General features: G+C 37.5%; 1 protein-coding gene across 3 annotated transcripts in view; it reads right to left on the reverse strand.

The window, feature by feature from the left end:
• SIK2 (salt inducible kinase 2) overlaps positions 1–24029 on the reverse strand; it is a 131882-nt gene that overhangs the window by 36602 nt on the left and 71251 nt on the right. For all 3 annotated transcript variants that reach the window (XM_029207427.1, XM_029207428.1, XM_029207429.1), the window contains exon 4: positions 11557–11718. In XM_029207427.1, the coding sequence (XP_029063260.1) occupies positions 11557–11718 (162 nt within the window). The remainder of the gene's footprint in view (positions 1–11556; positions 11719–24029) is intronic.

Genomic DNA, 24029 nt, shown 5'->3' on the forward strand with positions numbered 1-24029 from the left:
AGTACGCTACTCGACAGAAGAGAAGAATAGCAATTCTTCTTCTTGTTTTACTTATCTGTCTTCTCTATCAGACTAAACTCCTTGAGAGTAGAGAAGGGGGAAATGATATATGTCTGTTCCTCTAGGACTTAGTACGCTGTCAGCACACAGCAGCTGTTTAACAAAGGTTTGCTGAATGAATATGTTGTCATCGTGTCTTTTAAAAGTGTCAGAAGCTGACCTAAGCTCTCCTAAGATAATTTCTTCTTAGTAACCCCATGAGGTAGCCTTATTTTAGGAAAGAGTGAGGGTAGAAAGTTAAGTACCTTGCTAGAGGTTACACTAAATTGCAGACTTACCAAGTCTGGCTACAGAGCTCTCACTGTTAACCACCTTTATGTCTTTCTCTGGTACAGTGATATGTAGCTATTTTTGAGCAGGTTAATAATTGTCAGGTTTAAGAAGTGGCAATGGGAAAACACTTAAAAATAAAAGCCTTTTTATTTCTTCACAGGAATCTGGACAATTTGCTTCATTCACAGTCTGCAGCTTTCTGCCTAAAAGCATATAGTGAAATGAGGAGCGAGCAAGAGGGATGAAATACGAAAACGGCAGAGCTATGCAGGATTTTTTTCTTTAATGTTTCTTTAAAAATTCATTTATTATTTATTTGGCTGCTCCAGGTCTTTGTTGCCACATGTGGGATCTTTAGTTGTGGCATGCGAACTCTTAGTTGCAGCATGTGGGATCTAGTTCCCTGACCAGGGATCAAACCCGGGCTCCCTGCATTGGGAGTGTGGAGTCTTAGCCACTGGACTACCAGGGAAGTCCCAGGATTTCTTTCTTATCACTATTTATTCATGTGGAATGGTTACTTAATGTTTCATCACACCAACCAAATTCATTGCTTCCTTCATTAAACATTTGAGTGCATACATGTGTCAACCACTGTGCAAACACAGAAGATAGTCTCATAACAACAGAGAATAATCAAAGACCCCACATTATCACCTGACTTTTGAAAAGCATTATGAAAACAGTCACATGGGTATTCCTCTCTATGCTAGACCCAGACCCAGCCTGGCTTTGCTGGAAAGGAAAGTTTAATGTCTAGTTTAATGTCTTCTCAAATGTTCTGATCTACAAGTTAATACCTCAAATGATGGCTGCTATGTCCCTCAGACACTTTTTTGCTTCCTGTTTCTCTGTCATAAGAATGTATGCCATGCTATGTTGGATTCACTTTGATATTTTTAACTTTTAATTTCCAAATAGTTTTACAGAAGAGTTGCAACAATAAAGTGAGGAGAATTCCCTATGCTCTTTATCCAACTTCCTCCCCTAATGTTAACATTTTACATAACTCTATTAGTAAAATTATCAAAACTAAGAAGGTAACACTGGGCTTCCTTGGTGGCGCAGTGGTTAAGAATCCGCCTGACAATGCAGGGGACACGGGTTCAAGCCCTGGTCCGGGAAGATCCCACATGCCTCGGAGCAACTAAGCCTGTGCGCCACAACTACTGAGCCCGTGCTCTAGAGCCCATAAGCCAAGCCACTAAGCCTGCGCACCACAACTACTGAAGCCTGCACGCACCTACAGCCCTTGCTCTGCAACAAGATAAGCCACCGCAATGAGAAGCCCGTGCACCGCAACGAAGAGTAGCCCCCGCTCACCGCAACTAGAGAAAGCCTGCGCGCAGCAACGAAGACCCAACACAGTCAAAAAATAATAATAATAATAATTAATTTAAAAAAAAAGTAACACTGATTCAGTACTATTAATTAAACCATGGACTTCATTAAGATTTCGCCAGTGTTCTCTCTAACGTCCTCTCTCACTGCAGGGTTCCACAGTGCACTTAGTTGTCATGACTCCTTAGTCTTCTCTAATTTCTAATAGTTCCTCAGTCTCTCCTTGTCTTTCTTGACCATGACCAGTGCTGGTCAGGTATTTTGTAGACTGTCTCTCAGTTTCGGTTTGCTGGATGTTTTCTCATGATTAGATTAAAATGATTGCTTTTTGGGAAGAACAGCACAGAGGTGAAGTGCTCTTCTCAGGGCATCATATGATGGGGTGCAGGTATTATGGCTTAATTATTGGTGGAGTTAACCTTGATCTATGGATTAAGGTGGTGTCTTCCGGGTTACCCCATTATAAAGTTACTATTTTTCCCCTTGAGATTAATAAATATTTTAAAGATATATTGAGTCTATATATACCCTGTTTCTCCTTAAACTTTCACCCATTAATTTAGCATTCGTTGGCAGATCTTGATTGCAGCAACGATTACTGTGGTGTTCTAACGGTGAGCTTTCATTTCCCTCATTCCTTCTACAGTTATTAATTACAACTCTTCAAGAGTTGTCCCTTCTTCCCCTCTTATTTATTTACTCATTAAACTATTTGTTTATTTTTTACAATACTGTCATATTATATTCATCATAAGTATTCATTTTATTCTTTGGGTTATAATTCAATACTATTGTTATTTATTTTGATGCTTAAATAGTTCCAGCTTTGGCCACTAGGAGCTAATTCAGGTTGGCTCCTGTATCCTTTCAACATGCCCCCATCCTTATAAAATTTCATTTTAAGTATTTCCTTATCTCTTGGTACCAGATGTTCCAGGCTCATCTTGTACTTTCCTGCCCCATCCCATGAATCAACTGCTTTTCCAAGGAGCCCTGATTCCTTTTTTTTTTTTTTTTTTTGTGGTACACGGGCCTCTCACTGCTGTGGCCTCTCCCGTTGCGGAGCACAGGCTCCGGACGCGCAGGCTCAGCGGCCATGGCTCACTGGCCCAGCCGCTCCGCGGCACGTGGGATCCTCCTGGACCGGGGCACGAACCCGCGTCCCCTGCATCGGCAGGTGGACTCCCAACCACTGCACCACCAGGGAAGCCCGCCCTGATTCCTTTTACAGAAGAATGGTATTTAGAAACCAAGACTAAGACCTAGATGTACTCACTGCAACTGGGCTGTCACTGGGTCTAGGCCCTGTCATCAAACAGAGGAAATATACATATGAATGCTTATCAGTGTACACACACACACACACACACACACACACACACACACTCCTATATTTGTTTTTGTGCCTGTCTATATGTATATGTATTAAGAAAAAACAATAACCCATGAATTCATACTGATACTTCTCACTCCAATTCAGGGTTCAGACTAGCATTATTTTGATACTATTTTTATTCATACATGATTGACTAAACAACTCTGACAAAATTTTGAAGGTATAAAGAAGTTTTTTTTCCTCTGCGGTAATTTGTCATTTGTATGGGAGTAATTGGTTGAACTCTCACTCATAACATACCTTGAATTTGTCAGATCAATCAAGATTTTCAACATTTCTTGAGCACAGTAGGGAAAAGACAAATCTTTCTCAAAGAACCTCTTAGCTTCACAATTTTAAGATATGAAATCATAAGAAGTTTTTGAAACAAAATGACAACTAGTCCTTCAACATGGTGTATGAGTTATAATCAAATCCCAAAACCATTTATGTCTTGCCTACTTTGGACTAGGCATTACCCACTTGGTATTTTTGTATATATTATCTCATTTAATCATGATGACAGCCCTGTGAGGTATGAATGTCCTTACCTTACAAAGGGGGAAACTGAAGCTGAAAGTAGCTAACTGAATTGCCCAAATATCTACAGCTGCAAGTAGCTTAGCCAGTATTCAAATACAGGGCCTTTGAACTCCAAGCCAGGTGTTCTTTTTTTTTTTTTCACTATACCACAGATGTTCTAAGAACGTCACTAGTCAGAGAAGTTGTTTTTATTTTTTTTGTTGTAAGGCCTCATAGTCAGAGAAGTTTAATCCAACTTAAAATTGGAGATAAGGCTGTTATAAACCCAGGAAAAATCCTTTACATTATATAGAGATGAGAGATTTTCTAATTTATCCCTCTGCTAGCAGAAGTCGACAAGTGAGGGCTTTCTCATCTCTACAATATTGAATGCTATGTTAAAAGCATCCTTAAAAAATGAATGGGAATAATTAAGATGTTTGCAAAGTAAATGTCAAATATACACCTACATTCATTTTAGAAATCTATATTGATTTTAAGAATGTGTTAAAATAGACACATCTTGTCCTTTTCATGTGAAGATTATTTATGTTCCTATCCCTACAACGCTAAGGCATGTACTCCAAGTTTTTACTTTAACGTTAGTTTTGAGATTTCCTGATATATCCATATTTTCTCACCTGGTTTCTGTGTGGCCTAAAATGTTGATAGAAGAGAGTGTTTGGGGTAGAGTCTCTAACCACATTAATTAGTGTTGACTGACCCATGGAAATCAACTTGGCCTTAAAAGCTGAGTCTTCTAATTACCTCTTATCTAACTAGTAACAGACCATGGATATATTTGAAAACAGTATTAGAACTACTATTATTCTTTTCTGCTTTATATTTTGAAAGTGACTGACCTGAATCTTCCTGATAACAAAAATCAATTATTATTACTGTCGTCACTAAATCACATAAATTATCAGTGCCCAATCGTCATTAGCAAAGGGCTAACGTTTTAGGAATAACAGGGCCTTCCTTACACAGAGTAAATAAGCTGATTACTGTCTGATGGGAACAAAGCACATTAGTGAATACTGTCGGAGTGAAATAGATCAAACATTAGCATGCATACAAATCATCTGGGGAACCTGCTAAAATGCAGATTCTGATTCAGTAGGCCGAGGGGTGGGCTTGAGAAGTCTGCACTTCTAACAGACATCGCAAGTGATGCTCATGCTGGTCCCCAGACCACTCTTCCAGTAGCCAGGAAATAAAGAATGAAACGGAGGTTGTGAAAAAGATACAGGTGTTAAACAGTTTGTCGCTGTTTATTGTTGCAAAATAATTATAATTACTAAATACTTTCAAGATTTAATATTTAAATAACAAAGACTAAATAGAAGTCGTTAGGTAAACAATTTAAGTCATTATTTTGAAAAGGAAAAAAGCAACCAAAACATTGAAAACCAGTCTTCAAGCTAAGAGAAAGTAAATGATTTCTAGGAATCAACACAACCAAGGCAATTTTTAATCTCCAGCAGTGTGTTATAATGTCTAATTTATAATTTTAAAAATCCTCCTACAGAGAAGCAGATGGTTTTAGGGTTAAATTTATCCTTGTTTCTAAAATTACCCGTAGAATTCAGATATCCAGTCTTGCTGAAGAGTTACACATCTTTTGTAGTTATTATAATAGGAACGAAGAAGACAATTATGAGGAAATGAAAGCGGACAAATGAAAGGTAGTAGAGTGTGGAGACGGAGCTGACCCACTGCACAAACTGAATACCGATCAGCCAACGCTGACGTCACTGCATACCTTGTTGCCCACCAGCAAGAGGCCAGCTGCACAGTTTACTTCCAAACACCAGTCACTCCCTCCCTACCTGACAAGAGGACACAAGAACAATCATCACAGTTGAGATGAAATGTGATTCTGCTGACCACTGTGAGACATCTATTTGTTCAATGAGAGAGTTCAGTGAGCTAAGAAGCAAGTAAACGCTCTTCCTCAGCCCAAAATGGAGTGGGGGAGGCGGAGGGAGGTGAAGAGGGGAAACACAAAACAAAAGGAAACAAAACCGTTTGAGCTGTCTTCCATATTCCAGGCTTAATGTGTGGCTAGTGCTAAGTAGGTTTGAAGGATAAAGACAAGGTCTCATTGTGTTTGCTGATGCAAAAGCTCTTTGCACATTTTACATAATACTAGTGGCAGGAGGATAACAAATGGAAGACTTTTAATAAATATTTTACTAACAAAACCTGCTTCAGCCTCTCCCACCCTTTTTCGGTTCCAGGGCACAAAACTAGAATTATATATACAGAAACCCTGTCTCAAGGTCTTCTAATAAGCAGGAAGGTTGTTAGAAGCAGTCATGAGAGATGATGGGCTACTCAGAGATCATAGGTCAATTCAGAAAGGAAGCATTCCTCTTGGGCTAAAGACAAGTGACTTGTGATGCACAGGTCAGATTAATCAGGCTTATATCACATTACTAATTACACTGAAGGTCCCTCCAAGGGAAAAAAAATTAATTTACATCAAGCAGAGACAATTTAGAATATAAATGATAAACGTTCCTTGTACCTCTGAGATTTGTATTAATAAGGCTTTAAACCTTGGTAATTAAAAAAAAAAGACACGGTGGGGGGGGTTATATGGCTATCAAACTTTTCAGAATTTGTTTTCACACGGAATCAATTATACACTGAATACAAATAATAGCTACCTTTTATGAGTGTTTACATGGTGCCAGGAACCTTAATTAACAATTTATTTGGGACTTCCCTGGTGGTCCAGTGGGTAAGACTCCGTGTTCCCAATGCAGGGGGCCTGGGTTCGATCCCTGGTCGGGGAACTAGATCCCGCATGTATGCCACAACTAAGAGTTCACATGCCACAACTAAGGAGCCCTCATGTCGCAACTAAGAGTCTGCATCCCGCCACTGAGAAGTCCACATGCTGCAACTGAGAAGTCTGCATGCCGAAACTAAGACCCAGCACAGCCAAAATAGATAAATAAATAAATAAATATATTAAAAAACAAAACAAAAAGCCCCCAATTTATTTAACAAAATCTTAGCTAGCACTAACTATGTACCAGGCACTGTGTACTTTGCAAATATTAACTAATAACCACTACGAGATATGAACTTCTGTCATTCCCTCTTAACTGATAAGGAAACTGAGGACAGAGAGGTTAGGTAATGTGTCCAAGGTCATGCAGCTAGTAAGTGCAGTGCCAGGGTTCAAATCCCGGTAGCCTGGCTCTAGAGCCCATAATCTTACCTATGACCTCTCTGTGTCTAACATTATCACTAATCCCTACAATGTTCCTGAGAAATGGATTAATCTCTGTTTAACAGATTTGGAAACCTAGGCTCAGTGAGGTTAATTAATCAGCCCAAGGTCACACAGCTACTAATGGCACAGCCAGAATTTGTACCAGTACTGTCTGATATCAAACTCTACATTCTTTATGAGAAGCCTTGTTTGAATTGTGATATTTTCTGAAAACCTCCTCTGAGTAATTCATACATATTAATTCTTATCTAAGTATTCATTATAAACATTTCAGGTTAGGAAAGTTGAAGAGTAAAACTAAATGTCCTTCATCTATTTACTCTCAAGTTAATGCCTAAATAGTCATAGCCAAAATAGCGTGGAGGAAACAGTACTGCAATTATCAAAACCAATGAAAGGGACTTCCCTGGTGGTGCAGTGGTTAAGAATCCGCCTGCCAATGCAGGGGACATGGGTTCAAGCCTTGGTCCGGGAAGATCCCACATGCCGCAGAGTAACTAAGCCTGTGTGCCACAACTACTGAAGCCCGCGCGCCTAGAGCCTGTGCTCCGCAACAAGAAAAGCTACCACAGTGAGAAGCCCGCACACCGCAATAAACAGCAGCCCCTGCTTCACTGCAACTAGAGAAAGACTGCACACAGCAACGAAGACCCAATGCAGCCAAAAATAAATCAATACATTTATATATATAAAAAAAAACTAATGAAAGCCAAAATTTCTTTGCATTCTGCCTCTTACTCTGAATATCCTAACACTCGTATTTTGCGATGGCTGTATGTCTCATAATTGAGGCAATGAGCACACACAGGTGTGGATGAATTCATGGCCCACCAGTGTCTGAAGTTTTTACCCGCTGGAGGAGCATAAACAAGAAGCTGATTTCAAAACCAAGTTTCTGTATTTATTAAAATGAACCACGTCTGATACTTCTATTCCATTTTCTGTCTTATAAACAGAGACAAATGTTTTAATTTAAATCTAGTTTTGGTTTGCACTTCTCTTCAACTTCAACATACAAGATGGTTAAAACAGTTCATTTATTCAGCCCATTTAGCAATTAAAGAGATCTTCATAAGCAGAATAAACAGAGATAGTATAATTTGAGAGAATAATTCTGTATTTTATTCTGAGGTTTTGTAATTTTTCCATGGAGCCCCATCTTTCCTACATGTATTAGATTTCTTTAAAATTCAAGAAGAATCCTCAGAGATCAGAAGATGATATTTTTAAAGGGAAGCAGGGCCATAAAAAAGTTATAAAAATCTATGGATAAAAATAAATACCCTGGAGAAGTTCTTTTGCAACACTGGAACACATCTAAACTTCTGATGACATGTGGAATCCTCCATGATCTGGCTCTGCCTACCTGTCCAGGCTCTTTTCCTATCATTCCTCACTGGCACTTATGCTCCACTATCCCTGGTCTGTAGTTTCCCTACACACTTTGAGTTCTCTGGGCTGCCTGCCTTTGCATGTGCTGATCCATTTGCCTGGAGCTGCCATCCCTACCTCACCCCCTCAACAAACTCTCCTTTCTCCTTCTCTCCCCCAATCCCACCACAAATGTCTCCTTCTTAATCAAGTCTTAGCTAATAATTTCCCTGATTCTTCCAGGCAAGTTAGTCTTCCTCCCAGCCTCATAGCCTGTATGACAGTTATCTTTTTATGTTATATTTACTTAAAGGTCTGGTTCTGGATTAACTCCTTAAGGTAAGAGCAGAGTTGAGTGTTTTTGTATTGCTGTTGTTTTTGTCTTGAAATATTTGAATCTCCAGGATTTAGCCCAGGAGCATAGTAGATACTTCATAAACATTTGCTAAAATTTGGGGTAAATGGTGGTGAGGATGACAGCGAAAAAAATGTGGGCAATAAGAAATTTGAACACTTAGCTATACTCCGTGTACATGTATGTGTGTGTGTGTGTATCTACTTGTGAGATATGGAATTAAGGACACTAAATGTATAAATATAGAATGATGGAACCCAAAATTCAGTTAGTGAGTACTCCCTGAGGAATAACTGACAAACAATGTTTAGAAAATACAACATGGTGCGGTGGAAGAAGCCAGATACTGTGGTCAGAGAGATCTAGGCTTGGAATTCCAGGTCTGCTACCTATTATCTGAATTGCCTTAGGAAGTTATTTAATCTCTTTGTGTTTCAGTTTTTTCATCTGAAAACAGAGTACCTGCAAATAATGAAGGCTCAATAAATGTTAGCTGTGATACTAGCTTAACCAGAGAGAACAACTTTAGGTCTCTGAGATTTTACCTGTCTTCTAGATAAAAATTAGAAGGCCTTGAATATCAGATATTCAAAAATAAAAATAGCAAAAACAAACAAATAATTAGATTTCACATAATGACAGAAATACTGGGTTTATCTACCTATACTATAGGCTAGAATTATAGAAGACATTATTACAGCCAGGCAAAACTTGGTTATAACCTTAATGGAATATTCTGCACATTTTGTTTGCAAGATTTTCTGATGTTCTATTTTGACACTGTAATTCCTATAGCATATGACTCCCACCTCTAACCTTTCTTTCTCTGCCTGAAATGACTCCCAGAACTCCTTTAAGGTATTGTTTTTGTGAAAGTTTTGTTTTGGCAATAAAGGAATGTAAAGGTGACGCAGGGGTTTCCCCTTCTTTCTACAGAGTAAAGAACTTCAAAAAAACAAGAGTCCGCTCTGAGAAGGACAATTTTAGGGCAGCTGATGCTTTCAAGGAGAAGTAAACAGAAAATTACAGTGAAGTGCACTACAGAAAGTTTGCAAAAAGGAGTGAAATGAATGAGACCAATGGAAGGGCCAAAAGAAGAAGGAAAACTGGGAGAAATGAACATACATTATAAATTACAGAAACACTAATATTGTATTTTTAAAGCGAAAAAGATAAATCAGTATAAGTCTTCATATATAATGGGAATGTAGCAAACTAACTTAAAAAACACTCTTATTCAGGCAATTCCATTAGGAAAAAAAAAAAATCACAGACTACAGAATGAAAAATCCATTACTTCCCTGAAACAAATGTGACATTGGTGTTTAAAATTAATTATTAAAATTAAAGTAAGTAAAAGTTAAAGTAAGTAAAAATTATTTGCCTTCTCTAAAATGCCCAAGTTGAAAATGAATGATAAATGGCATAGAAATAAACCAGTTAAATGTACAAATCAGAGGCTTTTCACTTATATTTTATACCACAGTGCAGCAAACTAAGGCAGTTGTTTTCTCCCTAAACTTAGTGAGTCCAGTGAGTATCCAACCTAGCTAGTCAGCCACTTCTTGGTCAGCTTCTCTCATGTGGATGCCTCTGTCCCTCTTTAATATCCTAAGACAAAACACCACCACTTACAACTTTGCTAAGCTTTTGCTTTGTGCCCCTTATTTTCCTCCAAACCCTAACCAGAATAAATCTCTCTCTCTCCTTCCCACACCTACAACCTCTACTGCTGTACTCTAGCACACACCCACATTTTCTTAATTGGACTACTACATTAGGTTCTTGATTAGTCTTCCTGTCTTCAGTCTCACCCCCATCTCCCACCTATCTTCACTCTGTGGCCAGAGACATCTTTCTAACATGCAAATCTAATCACCTTGTCCCAGTCCCACTTCATCTCCATCCCCGCCTTAAAATTTCCAATAGGCTATGCTCCCTATTACCTACAGAATAAACTCTAAAATCTTTTTCATGGCCTTCAAGACCTTTCATATTCTGATCTTCGCCTACCTGCTCTTCCTGTATCAATCCCCCATAACTACAGATTTTACATTTAACTAATATTGAGCAATGGTTCCCCACCATTACAATTTCAATCTCTTTCTCTCTCTTGTACCTGTGGTTATTTACACAGTTCACCTGTCCTACTTCTGTTTATCTCCCTGGCAAGCTTCTAACTCATCTCTCAAGCCTAAATTCAAAGAGTTCCTTCTTTGTGCAGCTTCCTGACTTCTCAGATAGACTGATGTTCCTACATCTATATTCCTATTGCACTCTGTACATATATTTTTTGGCAACTATTATATTGTATTTTCATTATTCTTATTTCCGCACCAGACTTTTAAGATCACAGGAAATGACTTTTTGATTTGTATCCTTAGTACCTAGCATAGCACAGTACCTGACACATAAATATTTATTGACTGAATGAGAGTTCTGACCATGTGAAAAAGGAAACTTGGAATATAAAATATTTATAAAAGATTTTGCGAATTGTGAAAAGGGTAGGAGGAAAACTAGCAAAATAATCCTTAGTCTCCATGTTATAAATCAAAACCCTATTGTATCAGAAGAAGGCAAGGTGCTTCTCATTCTACTGCCGTTACCTCCTCTGTCATTCTTCTGTCTACAATCTCTTTGCAGCCACGAGTCGTAATTAAGAGAGCAGGGTAGAGCACCAGCAACCTATGCTACTCCTCCAGCCCTATCAGCCCCTCCAATCATCACACACTCAGTGGAGTGCCACAAAGGGGCCTGAACACAAATCAGACTGAGGATACAAATCAGACCCCAGTCGTAGTCCTGCCACAGTGTGCGTTGATAAGGAACTTATTTCCCTTACTTTTCATTATTACACATAGGACTAAGGAAATGAATAAAATACATTCTGAGAGAGCTTGATGTCATGGGTGGAGGCTCCTGAATCTCTGCCTGAAGGTCTGTTTCTGCACCCTGAGTGCCATGGCTCATATCTGATCACGGTAGAGCCAGCTGTGTCCCAGTTACCTGCTATTTTGATATTCATGTTGTTATCCAGCAGAAGATTTTCAGCCTTGAGGTCACGGTGCACAATCTTCCGACCGTGACAGTAATCAACAGCAGACAGGATTTGCCAGAATTTGCGCCTCGCCTCAGACTCATTTAACCGGCCGTGATTAGCAAGGTAGTCTGTAAAAGAAGAAAGAATTGAGAATTATTCACACACACCAAAAAACCCCACTATTAGTATTCAGGATTCTTTTTTTTCCCTCAAAAAGTTCTTTTTAGAATCTCAAAATTAGTTAATAACAATAACAATAAAAGAATGAATGAAGGGAAATACAGCACACAGAGACTCAAGTTCAAGGTCTTGGCTAAGTGACTTTTCCTCTCTGTGCCTCAACTTCCTCAATCATAAAATGAGAGGGTTGGTCTTTTTTTTTTAATTGACGTATAGTAGATGTACAATATCATGTAAGTTACAGGTGTACAATATAGTAATCCACAATTTCTAAAGGTTATACTCCATTTATAGTTAGCCTATAAAATATAGCCTATATTCCCCGTGTTGTACAATATATCCTGGTAGATTGTTTTATATCTAATAGTCTGTATCTCTTAATCCCGTTACCCCTATATTGCCCCTCCCTCCTTCCCTCTCCCCACTGGTAATCACTACTTTGTTCCCTATATCTGAGTCTGCTTCTTTTTTGTTATATTCACTAGTTTCTTGTATTTTTTAGATTCCACATATAAGTGATATCATACAGTAAACAAACAACAAAAAAAGTTCTTTTAATAATGAGAGTTAGTGGTCAAGTAAAACGCTGTTTTCCAAGTTCCTTGCCCTGAGAAAAGTAATTCTAATCATATTTTCACTGGAGCCCAGATACGTGGAGAGAGCCCAAGACCAGACAATAGCAACTGGCATAATATCCACAGTACAATTCAAAATGCTTTTTTAGGTTAAGAGATACAAACTATCATGTATAAAATAAACAAGCAACCAGGATATATTGTACAGCACAGGGAAATATAGTCAATATTTTGTAATAACTTTAAAAGGGGTAAATCTGTAAAAATACTGAATCAATATGTTGTAAACCTGAAACTAATCATATTATAAATCAACTATACTTCAATTTAAAAAAATGTCTTTTAAAGCCCAAACACTCTCTCTGTTTTTTGTTGAAAAATTTATTGAATATTTTTCCTAACCACATTTTAAAAATAAAATTTATTTAAAACAAAGAACATGAATAAATTCTGACATCTCATCAGACGAGGGATATCTTTCCTTTAAACAACCATTCATGAAGTTATTGTACAAACCACCTGTAAAAGGAGATACAATGGTCCCTGAAAGTAACTTAAATAATTCTCACCCTGTTCTCCTAATCAGTGGAGCAATTCTGATATACCCCAAAACATGCAGACTTGTTCTCAAAACCATGTTCTTTAAACAAATATACTGTGCAAGATACCTTAGCTATTTTTGTGCTATGTTATAATATCTATTAAAGCAGTTTATTCGAAAATTAATTCTGTATGAATTCAATAAAACTAAAAACATTACAATTTATTCAAGTTTTACCTGAAGATCTAAAAGCCCTCTGAAATGGTCTTTTGAGGGAAAGGGGGTCAACATAAACCTTGAAACGCTTTCCTACTTAAGATTATTTTACGAAGTTAGGAACTGTATGAATGAATGAATATTTATAGTTACCTTCACATATTTTCTGCTCTAGGCTTTGGTTTTACTAGTTTTTAAATTCCATGCCTTGGCTCATGCCATCCTCAATATTTATTATAAAATTTACTAACATTTGTACAGTACCTTACAGTTTATAAAGCATGTTCATGTCACAGTATCTCACTTAATCTTCCTAAAAGCCCTCTATGATAACTACTACTCTAATTCCCATTTTGTAGATGAGGAAACTGAAGATCAGAGTCATTAAGTAATCTGGCTGAATTCAGACAACTGGTAAGTGAATGGCTGATCTGGAACTAGAACCTTTGAAAAAAACTGTTTTAAAACTGTAACAGGCTTCTTTACTAGACTCCTACAGAAATCCTAACTATCCTTCCAAAACCCTGCTCAAATGCCACCTTGCCCTAAAACAGTCCCTCATCACTCAGGTAGTAATAATCTCTTTCCTCTGAACTCCTTATCACTTATAACACACTGCCTCACACTTTAATTATCTGTATATATATCATAATATCTCAATGTGCGTGCACATCTGGGTGCACATGCAGACACAAACAGCCCTAATTCTAACACTCTGTGTATAAGAAAATAAAAGATACCATCATTTAAGCTTCATGAGGATAGGGGCCATGTCATTCTCTTCTGCACTCCCCACACTGCTTAGCACTACGCACAAAACAGCACAGGTGAAGCACTTACTAAATACTTGTCTGACTAGTGTCTTAATATGGATGGTATCATGAAATGCTCCAAAAACAGTATTATAAAAGTGTGGAGTAGGAGTGCTATACTCTACATGTTATAGGCTTTAAATGTAAGTGAACATTTTGTATATTTTTCTATATCTGCTAGTGTCACAAACCAAGATGATCAGCTCGTCACAACTCCCCTTTGCCTTTACAGAGCACACACAGTAGCCATTCATACTTGTGAAGGGGAAAAAAGGATCACTTAAGAACTAATATGTAGACTTTTCGGCCAAAATGTCCGAACTGTTATCAGAGCGACTATATCTAAGTAAACTGGCAAGTGAACAGTGTGCTTTCTATTCAAAAGAGTAAACCAGAGCCTCATTTCTATACTGGATGAGCTGGGAAATCTAATAAAGGATTGGATCCTTGGGCAAACAGAAATTCCCAAGGGGAATGCAATACGTTTTCTGTAAGGGATTATCTTTTGGCTAGTTAGTAATATCTTTCCTAAGATTCCACACAAATGCTAATTAAACTGTATCTATCACTAAATGAGACAATTTTTTCACAAATGATTGACTTCTCCAAATAGACAAAATTTCTTCCTGTTGAAAATTCTGCATCAATGGGTCAATGGGAAAGATTTTTGAGATTTCGACAACACAGAGAAACCTAACAGATCCAATGTGAACAAGTACAAGTTAATACATGTGGAAAAATAACCTGAACTATTGCCTACAAAATGAGTCTTGGGAAGCACAGCAGAATCTGCAGTAATTGTTTTTTGAAGCGATCAGTCCAAACTGGAACCGCTACAGCCAAGGGGGTGAAAAAGCTTTGAAGCCTGGCAGGAAGGGGACTGTCTGAAAAACAAAGGTGTGGTATATCTGAACCTAAAATTACCGTTTGAAGCTACAGTCATCACATGTCAATAAGCCTGTAACACACGGTGAGAAAAATGACAACATCCATGTTCCAGAGATTAAGAGACCAACTATTTAAAGAGATGGTATTTTCACTTCTTAAGTGAAAATTTCAGCAAGTATTTAAGCATATCTATGATCTTCTTCCCCACTCTTTATGATTTCTGCAGTGTAAACATCCTCCAAAACTATACTATTTGCTGAGAGATGAGAAAGTAACTGAGGCAAAAACCTGTGGCTGCAAATTACATCAGTTTAGGTTTAGTATATCATCCCCATGAGGGGCACTGTTATCAATCCAAGCTCAAATTAATGCACAAGGTCTAAAGAGAACATGCAAAAAGCACACATTTCACATTAAAAAACTACTTAATTATGGTAACAGAAAAAACTTATATACTATACATAGAGAATCTGAAAGATGCTACCCGAAAACTACTAGAGCTAATCAATGAATTTGGTAAAGTTGCAGGATACAAAATTCATGCACAGAAATCTCTTGCATTCCTATACACTAATGATGAAAAATCTGAAAGAGAAATTAAGGAAACACTTCCATTTACCATTGCAACAAAAAGAATAAAATACCTAGGAATAAACCTACCTAAGGAGACAAAAGACTTGTATGCAGAAAACTATAAGACACTGATGAAAGAAATTAAAGATGATACAAACAGATGGAGAGATAGACCATGTTCTTGGATTGGAAGAATCAACATTGTGAAAATGACTATACTACCCAAACCAATCTACAGATTCGATGCAATCCCTATCAAACTACCAATGGCATTTTTCACAGAACTAGAACAAAAAATTTCACAATTTTTATGGAAACACAAAAGACCCCGAATAGCCAAAGATCTTGAGAAAGAAAAACGGAGCTGGAGGAATCAGGCTCCCAGACTTCTGATGATATTACAAAGCTACAGTAATCAAGACAATATGGTACTGGCACAAAAACAGAAATATAGATCAATGGAACAGGACAGAATGCCCAGAGAGAAACCCACGCACATATGGTCACCTTATCTTTGATAAAGGAGGCAAGAATATACAGTGGAGAAAAGACAGCCTCTTCAATAAGTGGTGCTGGGAAAACTGGACAGCTACATGTAAAAGAATGAAATTAGAACACTTCCTAACACCATACACAAAAATAAACTCAAAATGGATTAAAGACCTAAATGTAAGGCCAGACACTATAAAAACTCTTAAGAGGAAAACATAGGCAGAACACTCCATGACATAAATCACAGCAAGATCCTTTCTGACCCACCTCCTCTTACAGAAATGGAAATAAAAACAAAAATAAACAAATGGGACCTAATGAAACGTCAAAGCTTTTGCACAGCAAAGGAAACCATAAACAAGACGAAAAGACAACCCTCAGAATGGGAGAAAATATTTGCAAATGAAGCAACTGACAAAGGATTAATCTCCAAAATTTACAAGCAGCTCATGCAGCTCAATATCAAAAAAACAAACAACCCAATTGAAAAATGGGCAGAAGACCTAGACAGACATTTCTCCAAAGAAGATATACAGACTGCCAACAAACACATAAAGGATGTTCAACATCACTAGTCATTAGAGAAATGCAAATCAAAACTACAAGGTATCACCTCACATCGGTCAGAAGAGCCATCATCAAAAAAATCTACAAACAATAAATGCTGGAGAGGGTGTGGAGAAAAGGGAACCCTCTTGTACTGTTGGTGAGAATGTAAATTGATACAGCCACTATGGAGAACAGTATGGAGGTTCCTTAAAAAACTAAAAATAGAACTACCATATGACCCAGCAATCCCACTACTGGGCATACACCCTGAGAAAACCATAATTCAAAAAGAGTCATGTACCACAATGTTCACTGCAGCACTATTTACAATAGCCAGGTCATGGAAGCAACCTAAATGCCCATCGACAGATGACTGGATAAAGAAGATGTGGCACATATATACAATGGAATATTACTCAGCCATAAAAAGAAATGAAACTGAGTTATTTGCAGTGAGGTGGATGGACCTAGAGACTGTCATACAGAGTGAAGTAAGTCAGAAAGAGAAAAACAAATACTGTACGCTAACACATATATATGGAATCTAAAGAAAAAAAAAAGTTCTGAAGAACCTCGGGGCAGGACAGGAATAAAGACACAGATGTAGAGAAGGGACTTGAGGACATGGGGCGGCGGAAGGGTAAGCTGGGACGAAGTGAGAGAGTGGCAATGGACATATATACACTACCAAATGTAAAACAGATAGCTAGTGGGAAGCAGCTGCGTGGCACAGGGAGATCAGCTCGGTGCTTTGTGTCCACCTAGAGGGGTGGTATAGGGAGGGTGGGAGGGAGATGCAAGAGGGAGGAGAAATGGGGATAAATGTATATGTAAAGCTGATTCACTTTGTTATACAGCAGAAACTAACACACCACTGTAAAGCAATTATACTCCAATAAAGATGTTAAAAAAAAACAAACTTATGAGTGTAATAGCAATTCTCTATACTAATTGCCTACGTGTGTATTTTTGATGACTGGATACAGTTTAAAAAATTCTTCTTTCCTATGTTTACATCTGTTCTGATTGTTAAGTGAAATGTAATTTTATGTTTGTTGGTTTTAATAACAGAACTCTTTAAGGCTATATTTTGTATGCCCTCCCCCACCCCCCAATTTTGCTCTTATGGTAACTGATTTTTATTGTATTTTTACAAAAACCATGGTCTGTGACAGACAGGCCAATCAAAAAAATTGGTGTTTCAATACTGATAATTTGAGAAATACTGATAATTTGAGAAATACTGGGATAGACAAGTAAACAGGCAATTACAATAAACTGTGATAAAGGCTAGCACAGGAATAAATATATCCTAATAAGTATTTCTGCATTTTAAATTTAAAATTTTTTATTATAGAAGTTTCAAACATACATGAAAGTAGAGAAAATATTGGGTTGGCCAAAAAGTGCCTTCGGTTTTTAAGTAAAAATAAAAGACACATTTTTCATTTTCACCAAGAAGTTTATTGAACAATGTATTCACCCTTCTGTTCTACTACCTTCTGCCGTTTTTCAGACAAGTTCATAATTCCATCTTCCCCAAACTTTTTATCTCTTTGAGCAAAGAACTGTTCCTGGTGCCTTTTACAGTCTTCCAGGGAATTGAAATTTTTTCCATTAAGAGAATTTTGTAAAGACCTAAATAAATGGAAATCCAAGGTGCAACATCTGGTGAATATGGTGGGTGAATCAGAACTTCCCAGCCAAGCTGTAAGTTTTTGCCTGGTCATCAAAGAAACACGTGGTCTTGCATTATCCTGATGGAAGATTATGCATTTTCTGTTGACTAATTCCAGACGCTTTTCGTTGAGTGCTGCCTTCGGTTGGTCTAATTGGGAGCAGTACTTGTTGGAATTAATCATTTGGTTTTCCGGAAGGAGCTCATAATAGAGGACTCCCTTCCAATCCCACCATATACATATCACCTTCTTTGGACGAAGACTGGCCTTTGGTATGGTTGGTGGTGGTTCATTTCGTTTACCCCATGATCTCTTCCATTTCACATTATTATTATTTTTTAATTATTATTTTTTTGTGGTACGCGGGCCTCTCACTGCTGTGGCCTCTCCCGTTGCGGAGCACAGGCTCCGGACGCGCAGGCTCAGCGGCCATGGCTCACGGGCCCAGCCGCTCCGCTGCACGTGGGATCTTCCCGGACAGGGGCACGAACTCGTGTCCCCTGCATCGGCAGGCGGACTCTCAACCACTGCGCCACCAGGGAAGCCCCCCGTTTCACATTATTGTAGTGTCCACTTTTCATAGCCTGTCACAATTTGTTTTAAAAAAGGAACGTTTTCATTACGTTTAAGTAGAGAATTGCATGCGGATATACGGTCCAGAAGGTTTTTTCGCTTAACTTATGTGGAACCCAAATATCAAAGTGATTAACATAACCAAGCTGGTGCAAATGATTTTTAGAGCTTGATTTGGGTCTTTTGAGTATGTCAGCTATCTCCCGCGTGGTACAATATTGATTGTTCCCAATTAATGTCTCAATTTGATCACTATCAACTTCAACTGGTCTACCTGACTGTGGAGCATCGTCCAGTGAGAAATCTCTAGCACGAGATTTCGCAAACTACTTTTGACACGTTCGATCAGTCACAGCACCTCCTCTGTACACTGCACAAATCTTTTTTTGCATTTCGGTTGCATTTTTACCTTTCTTGAAATAATAAAGCATATGCTGAAAATGTTGTTTTCCTTCCATCTTTAATATTAAAATGGCTACACAAAAATTCGCCAATTTTGATAAGTCTTTTTAAAATGCATGCTGATGTGACAACTGTCACATACAATCTAACAAAATTGTTTTGAATGAAGTTAAGGACAACTAAGTGCTTCCAGAGCCATCTTACGGAAAAAACCAAATGAACCTTTTGGCCAACCCAATAATATAATGAATCCTCCAGATTTAAAAGTTATCAACATTTTGCCATACTTGCTTCATTTATCCTTTTTTCCTTTCTTTTCTTCCTTCTTCCCTCTCTCCTTTCCTTCCTTCTTCTTTTTTGTTGTAGTAACCTAAGGCAAATCATTTTGTTTCACCCTAAATACTTTTTACGTATCTCTAAAATAAATGGCATTTTCTTACACAACCACAGTACCATTATCACACCTAACAAAATGAACAACTCTTTTAATACCGTCTAATATGCAGTTTGAATTCAAATCTCCCCAGCTGGCTTATTTGAATCAGGATCCAAATAAGATGTATATTTTGTATTTGCTTATTTTGTCTTTGCAATCCTTTTATTCTGGAACAGCCCCCCACTGACACCCCCACCTTCCTTTTTTTTTTCCCATGCTACTGACTTCTTAAAGAAACTGGGTCAGCTGTCCTATAGAATTTCTGGATTTGTCCTTTGCTTCCTCATGATATTATTTAACATATTCTTCTATCTTCTGTATTTCCTATAATTTGGAATTCAAGTATAAAGTATAGAATAGATTCAGGTTTAATTTTTTTTGGAGGGTGGCGAGAATATGTCATAGGCCCATCTACTTGGATAAATATAATGTGGTTCTCCTGCTTTTAGGAATGCTAAGATTGATCAGTGAGTTCGGGGGTGGGGGAGTGGTAATACCTTGATCCTTCAATTAAAGATTCTCGTCACTTTTCCTCGTAATATGGCCCTCAAGCTCCAGTGTACATCAGAACCCTTAGTGGGTTTATTATAACAAATTACTGGGACCTACCTTCAGAGTTCCCGATAAAGTAGGTGTTGGAAAGGGCCCAGAAATTCATATATTTTTAAGAGGTGCACAGGGGAAGCTTAAGATATTGGAACAGGGGCCACACTGAGACCACAGCACTAATATTAATATTTATTGGTACCTTAATCAATGACTTCATTGGGGTTACGAAATTGTGAGTTTCTAATTTTGTTTTATTCCTGCTACATTTATTAGATGAAATTCTTCTGCTGTCAGTAAGGGCTATTTAGTTATCCTGAAATACAACTAAAACAGGTCAAGAAGTATGAATGCTTAATTCTTCCTCATTAAGTAACAATTTTCAGAGTAAGAGGATGGCACACTAGCTACTTCCAATGATAACTAGTAAGATTTGTGTTTATTTTTTAGCTTGCTTTTTTTTCTCTCTCTCTTGTGATTCTCTAAAGTATCATAATGACTGCATGGATTTTTATATGTTCTACTATTTCAATCAACTACAGTCATCGCTCGTTTTGATGCTCAAATTTTCCCATCTTTGACCAGTGGGAACCCCTTTATACTGTTTTTTTTTTTGAAACATGACCACAGAAATAATGCCTTTGTTGCCTTCTGGCATAATAAAAATGTCTGATGCTTATCTTGAATACTTCCTGCCCCCAACCAGGAATCAGTAATTTTTTTCAAGAAGCCTTGGTTGTTTTTACTGGGGAATGGTATCTGGGTGCTCAACGCACTTTCTACTACTGGGTTGGTACTGTTTCTAAGCCTTTTCAGGGACAGACTAGGAAATAAGTGAGGAAAAAAAAAATAAATGAATTCATTCCCTTTCAAATTTGGCATTATAGGAATTACTTTTCTTTGATTTTTATATTTGTATTTCTTGTTCTCTTACATAAAAGATCCTGGTTCTTAACATTAACATAAATTACTTGCTTTATCCTACAATACATGAAATAGTTTCAAAATAGCTATACTAATACTACTACTAACAAGAAAATTACTGATGAAGTTGAAAAGCTAACATTTCTTTGCAGCTCTTTTTATCTTGAGATTATATTGTCCTAAGAATATACTGTTTTATCTAAATACTACCTTTTAAAGTTACTTAAAAGCTAGTTCTGTGTGTTGTGTTGCTAACATGATATAAAGATAGTATATTTATGTGTTTGTTTACAAATATTAGGGGTTATTTTTCTTTCTCCTGTTTGATTTAACCTTATTTTTTGATCATGTAAAATACTTACCTGTTGTTTAATATGATGCTGAAGTTAAAACTATGTAATAAGGGAATTCCCTGATGGCACACTGGTTAAGAAGCTGCCTGCCAATGCAGGGGACACGGGTTCAAGTCCTGGCCCGGGAAGATCCTACATGCCGCGGAGCAACTAAGCCCGTGAGCCACAACTACTGAGCCTGCATGCCACAACTACTGAGTCTGTGTGCAACAACTAGTGATGCCCGCGCACCTAGAGCTCATGCTCCACAACAAGAGAAGCCACTGCAATGAGAAGTCCGCACACTGCAAGGAAGAGTAGCTCCCCGCTCACTGCAACTAGAGAAAGCCCGTGCGCAGCAACGAAGACCCAATACAGCCAAAAATAAATAACAAACAATGTAATAAGATACAGTCTGAGAAGACTTGCTTCCATCCCTGTTTCCTTCCTCTGCCTATAGGTAACTGTTTTTATTAGTGTTTGGTTTACCCTTTCTGTGTTTCATTTTATATGTGAAAATATGTACATATATCTCATACAACGTTTATCCCTTCTTTTCTCCACTTCGTAGCATTATATAGAAATCTTCCACATTCCTTTTACAGCACTGCAGATACTTTTAGTATTTAATAGTACGGTGCTAAGATTGAAGGCTCAGGAGTCAGGCTGCCTGGGTTCAAATCCTGTCTTTATGAACTTGCTAACTATGTGAACTTAAGCAAATTACTTAACCTCCCAAAACCTTCATTTGGTAATCCAAAAATGGGAATAATAATAGAATCCACCTCACGTAAAGATTAAATGAAAAAAAAAGCAATTAAAAAAGAAAGAAACCTTTTCATGGTGCCTTGACACACATAAGTGCTCAAAACATTAGCTGCTATTATTTCAACTATGATTATTACTATTGTTGTTGTTACTATATTTTCAGGGGTTGACTCAGGCTACCTTCCTTTTCTAACTACTGTCTACCCGTTAGCCCCTTATGATATGTTTCACACTCCACCAACATTGCTTTAAAGTTCCTGGCAACTTCCCTAGGCTAAAGCCAATTACCTTTCCTCAGTTCTCATCTTTTATGACCTTTCAATTATATTTTATACTTAAGTGGTTTCCAAAATAAACATCTCTCCCTGTTCGATTCCGTGTCTGTCTGGTTTTCCTCCATCTCTTTCACTAACTGGCTCTTCTTTCTCTTCTAACCACATAAAACTATCATAGTATAGTTCTGGCTTTTTGCTTTTCTTTTTCTATACTCCTTCCCTCTTAGAATTAACTCTCACCTTCCTGTGGGTAATCTTTGATCTGCTTTATTCTTAGCTGGATGATTTTAGTTTTCTTTCATACTCTTCTCATTCATTGCCTGTCTCAGGGATACCTCTTCAGTCACTCCAGTCAAAATATGTCTTAACATCTGGCCTGGAACTTTCTAGTCACAGACTCTATTGAGAATCTAATGAAAATTATACTTACATACAAACACACACATAAAATTTTATGTGCAATTTCAAGGGGGTCTATAAAATCTTAAGTTTAATCAAGGTTAGGAAATTCTTCCTTGGAGAATTTCATTCCCTGATTAGAAATTTTATAAAAATAACCTCCAGATCTGCCAAGCACATTTGACCGTTCAGCAGCTACTCTATTGTGTATTTAAACAGATTTTTCTTTCTGCTACTGCAGTGCTATCAAGACTGAGCTCATCCTTCTTTTTATAAACTTTATTACCACCTTCTAAGTCACTATAACTATCATCTTACAGTCACTCAACCTCAAAAATTCAAGAGTCATCTTCTACCAACCCCTGAATTAAGTATAGCTGAAGCCCCAATAAGTAGGTTTCAAGATTTAAATGGTATAATTAATCAATGTTTTCATATTGCTTTTATAGATTGTAAGTCTAGATTTCAGAGCACAGTGCGTGACATAATAAATGCTCAGTAAATCTTAGTTGCTCTCAATATCGACATCAACATCATCATCATCATTATCACCCCCACCACCACCACGTGGCATCCCTTATCTTTCCCCAGGGATAAGGAGCAGTTTTCCCAGCCAGCTGACTCTTCTCAAATTTCAGGAATGTCAGAATCTTTGAATGACTACCTTTAAGCTTAATGCTCTTCGGCCAGAAATTATTAGCATCCCTTCAAGCTGGAGCTGAGTAACAGTCCAAAAGATTAATACTTTATGCAACTAAATATTTAATGTTACGTTAAAAAGATTTAATTTGTAATTTCATCAATCTAATCTGGGAGTAAAGTAAAAAGGCTGATGCCAATTTAATATTTTATGCTTAAATAGCCTTAAAAACCACCCCACCTCAGATAATTAAATCCCAGTCAGAGGTTCCTAACCCACAAATTTACAAAGATTTCACATTTCTAATTACTAAAGTTGAAGAGAGATCGTGTTTTCAGGAATGTGACCATTATGAATCCTGAAGCTCCAGTAAGGTAATCAAAATTGGTTCATTTGTTCTCTTCAAAATACTTTGAAGATCCATAATTTTCCATCCCAAAATTCAAATCTCTATTCATCTTTTTCTCTAACATTTCTTTCCTCTAATCAGTACAAAATATTACTATAAAATAAAACTATCTCACTGTAGATCAAGACTCTAGTCTTTGTCAATTTAGCCTGTGCTGGTTCTAACCAACTACTCTTGGAAAAAACATAATTAAGAAAGGAAGGTCCATTAAATAAAAACCTGAAAAACAG

The sequence above is a fragment of the Monodon monoceros genome, unplaced genomic scaffold (assembly GCF_005190385.1).
Source record: "Monodon monoceros isolate NGI ecotype Baffin Bay Population unplaced genomic scaffold, NGI_Narwhal_1 Super_Scaffold_7, whole genome shotgun sequence".
Taxonomy (NCBI): Eukaryota; Metazoa; Chordata; class Mammalia; order Artiodactyla; family Monodontidae; genus Monodon; species Monodon monoceros.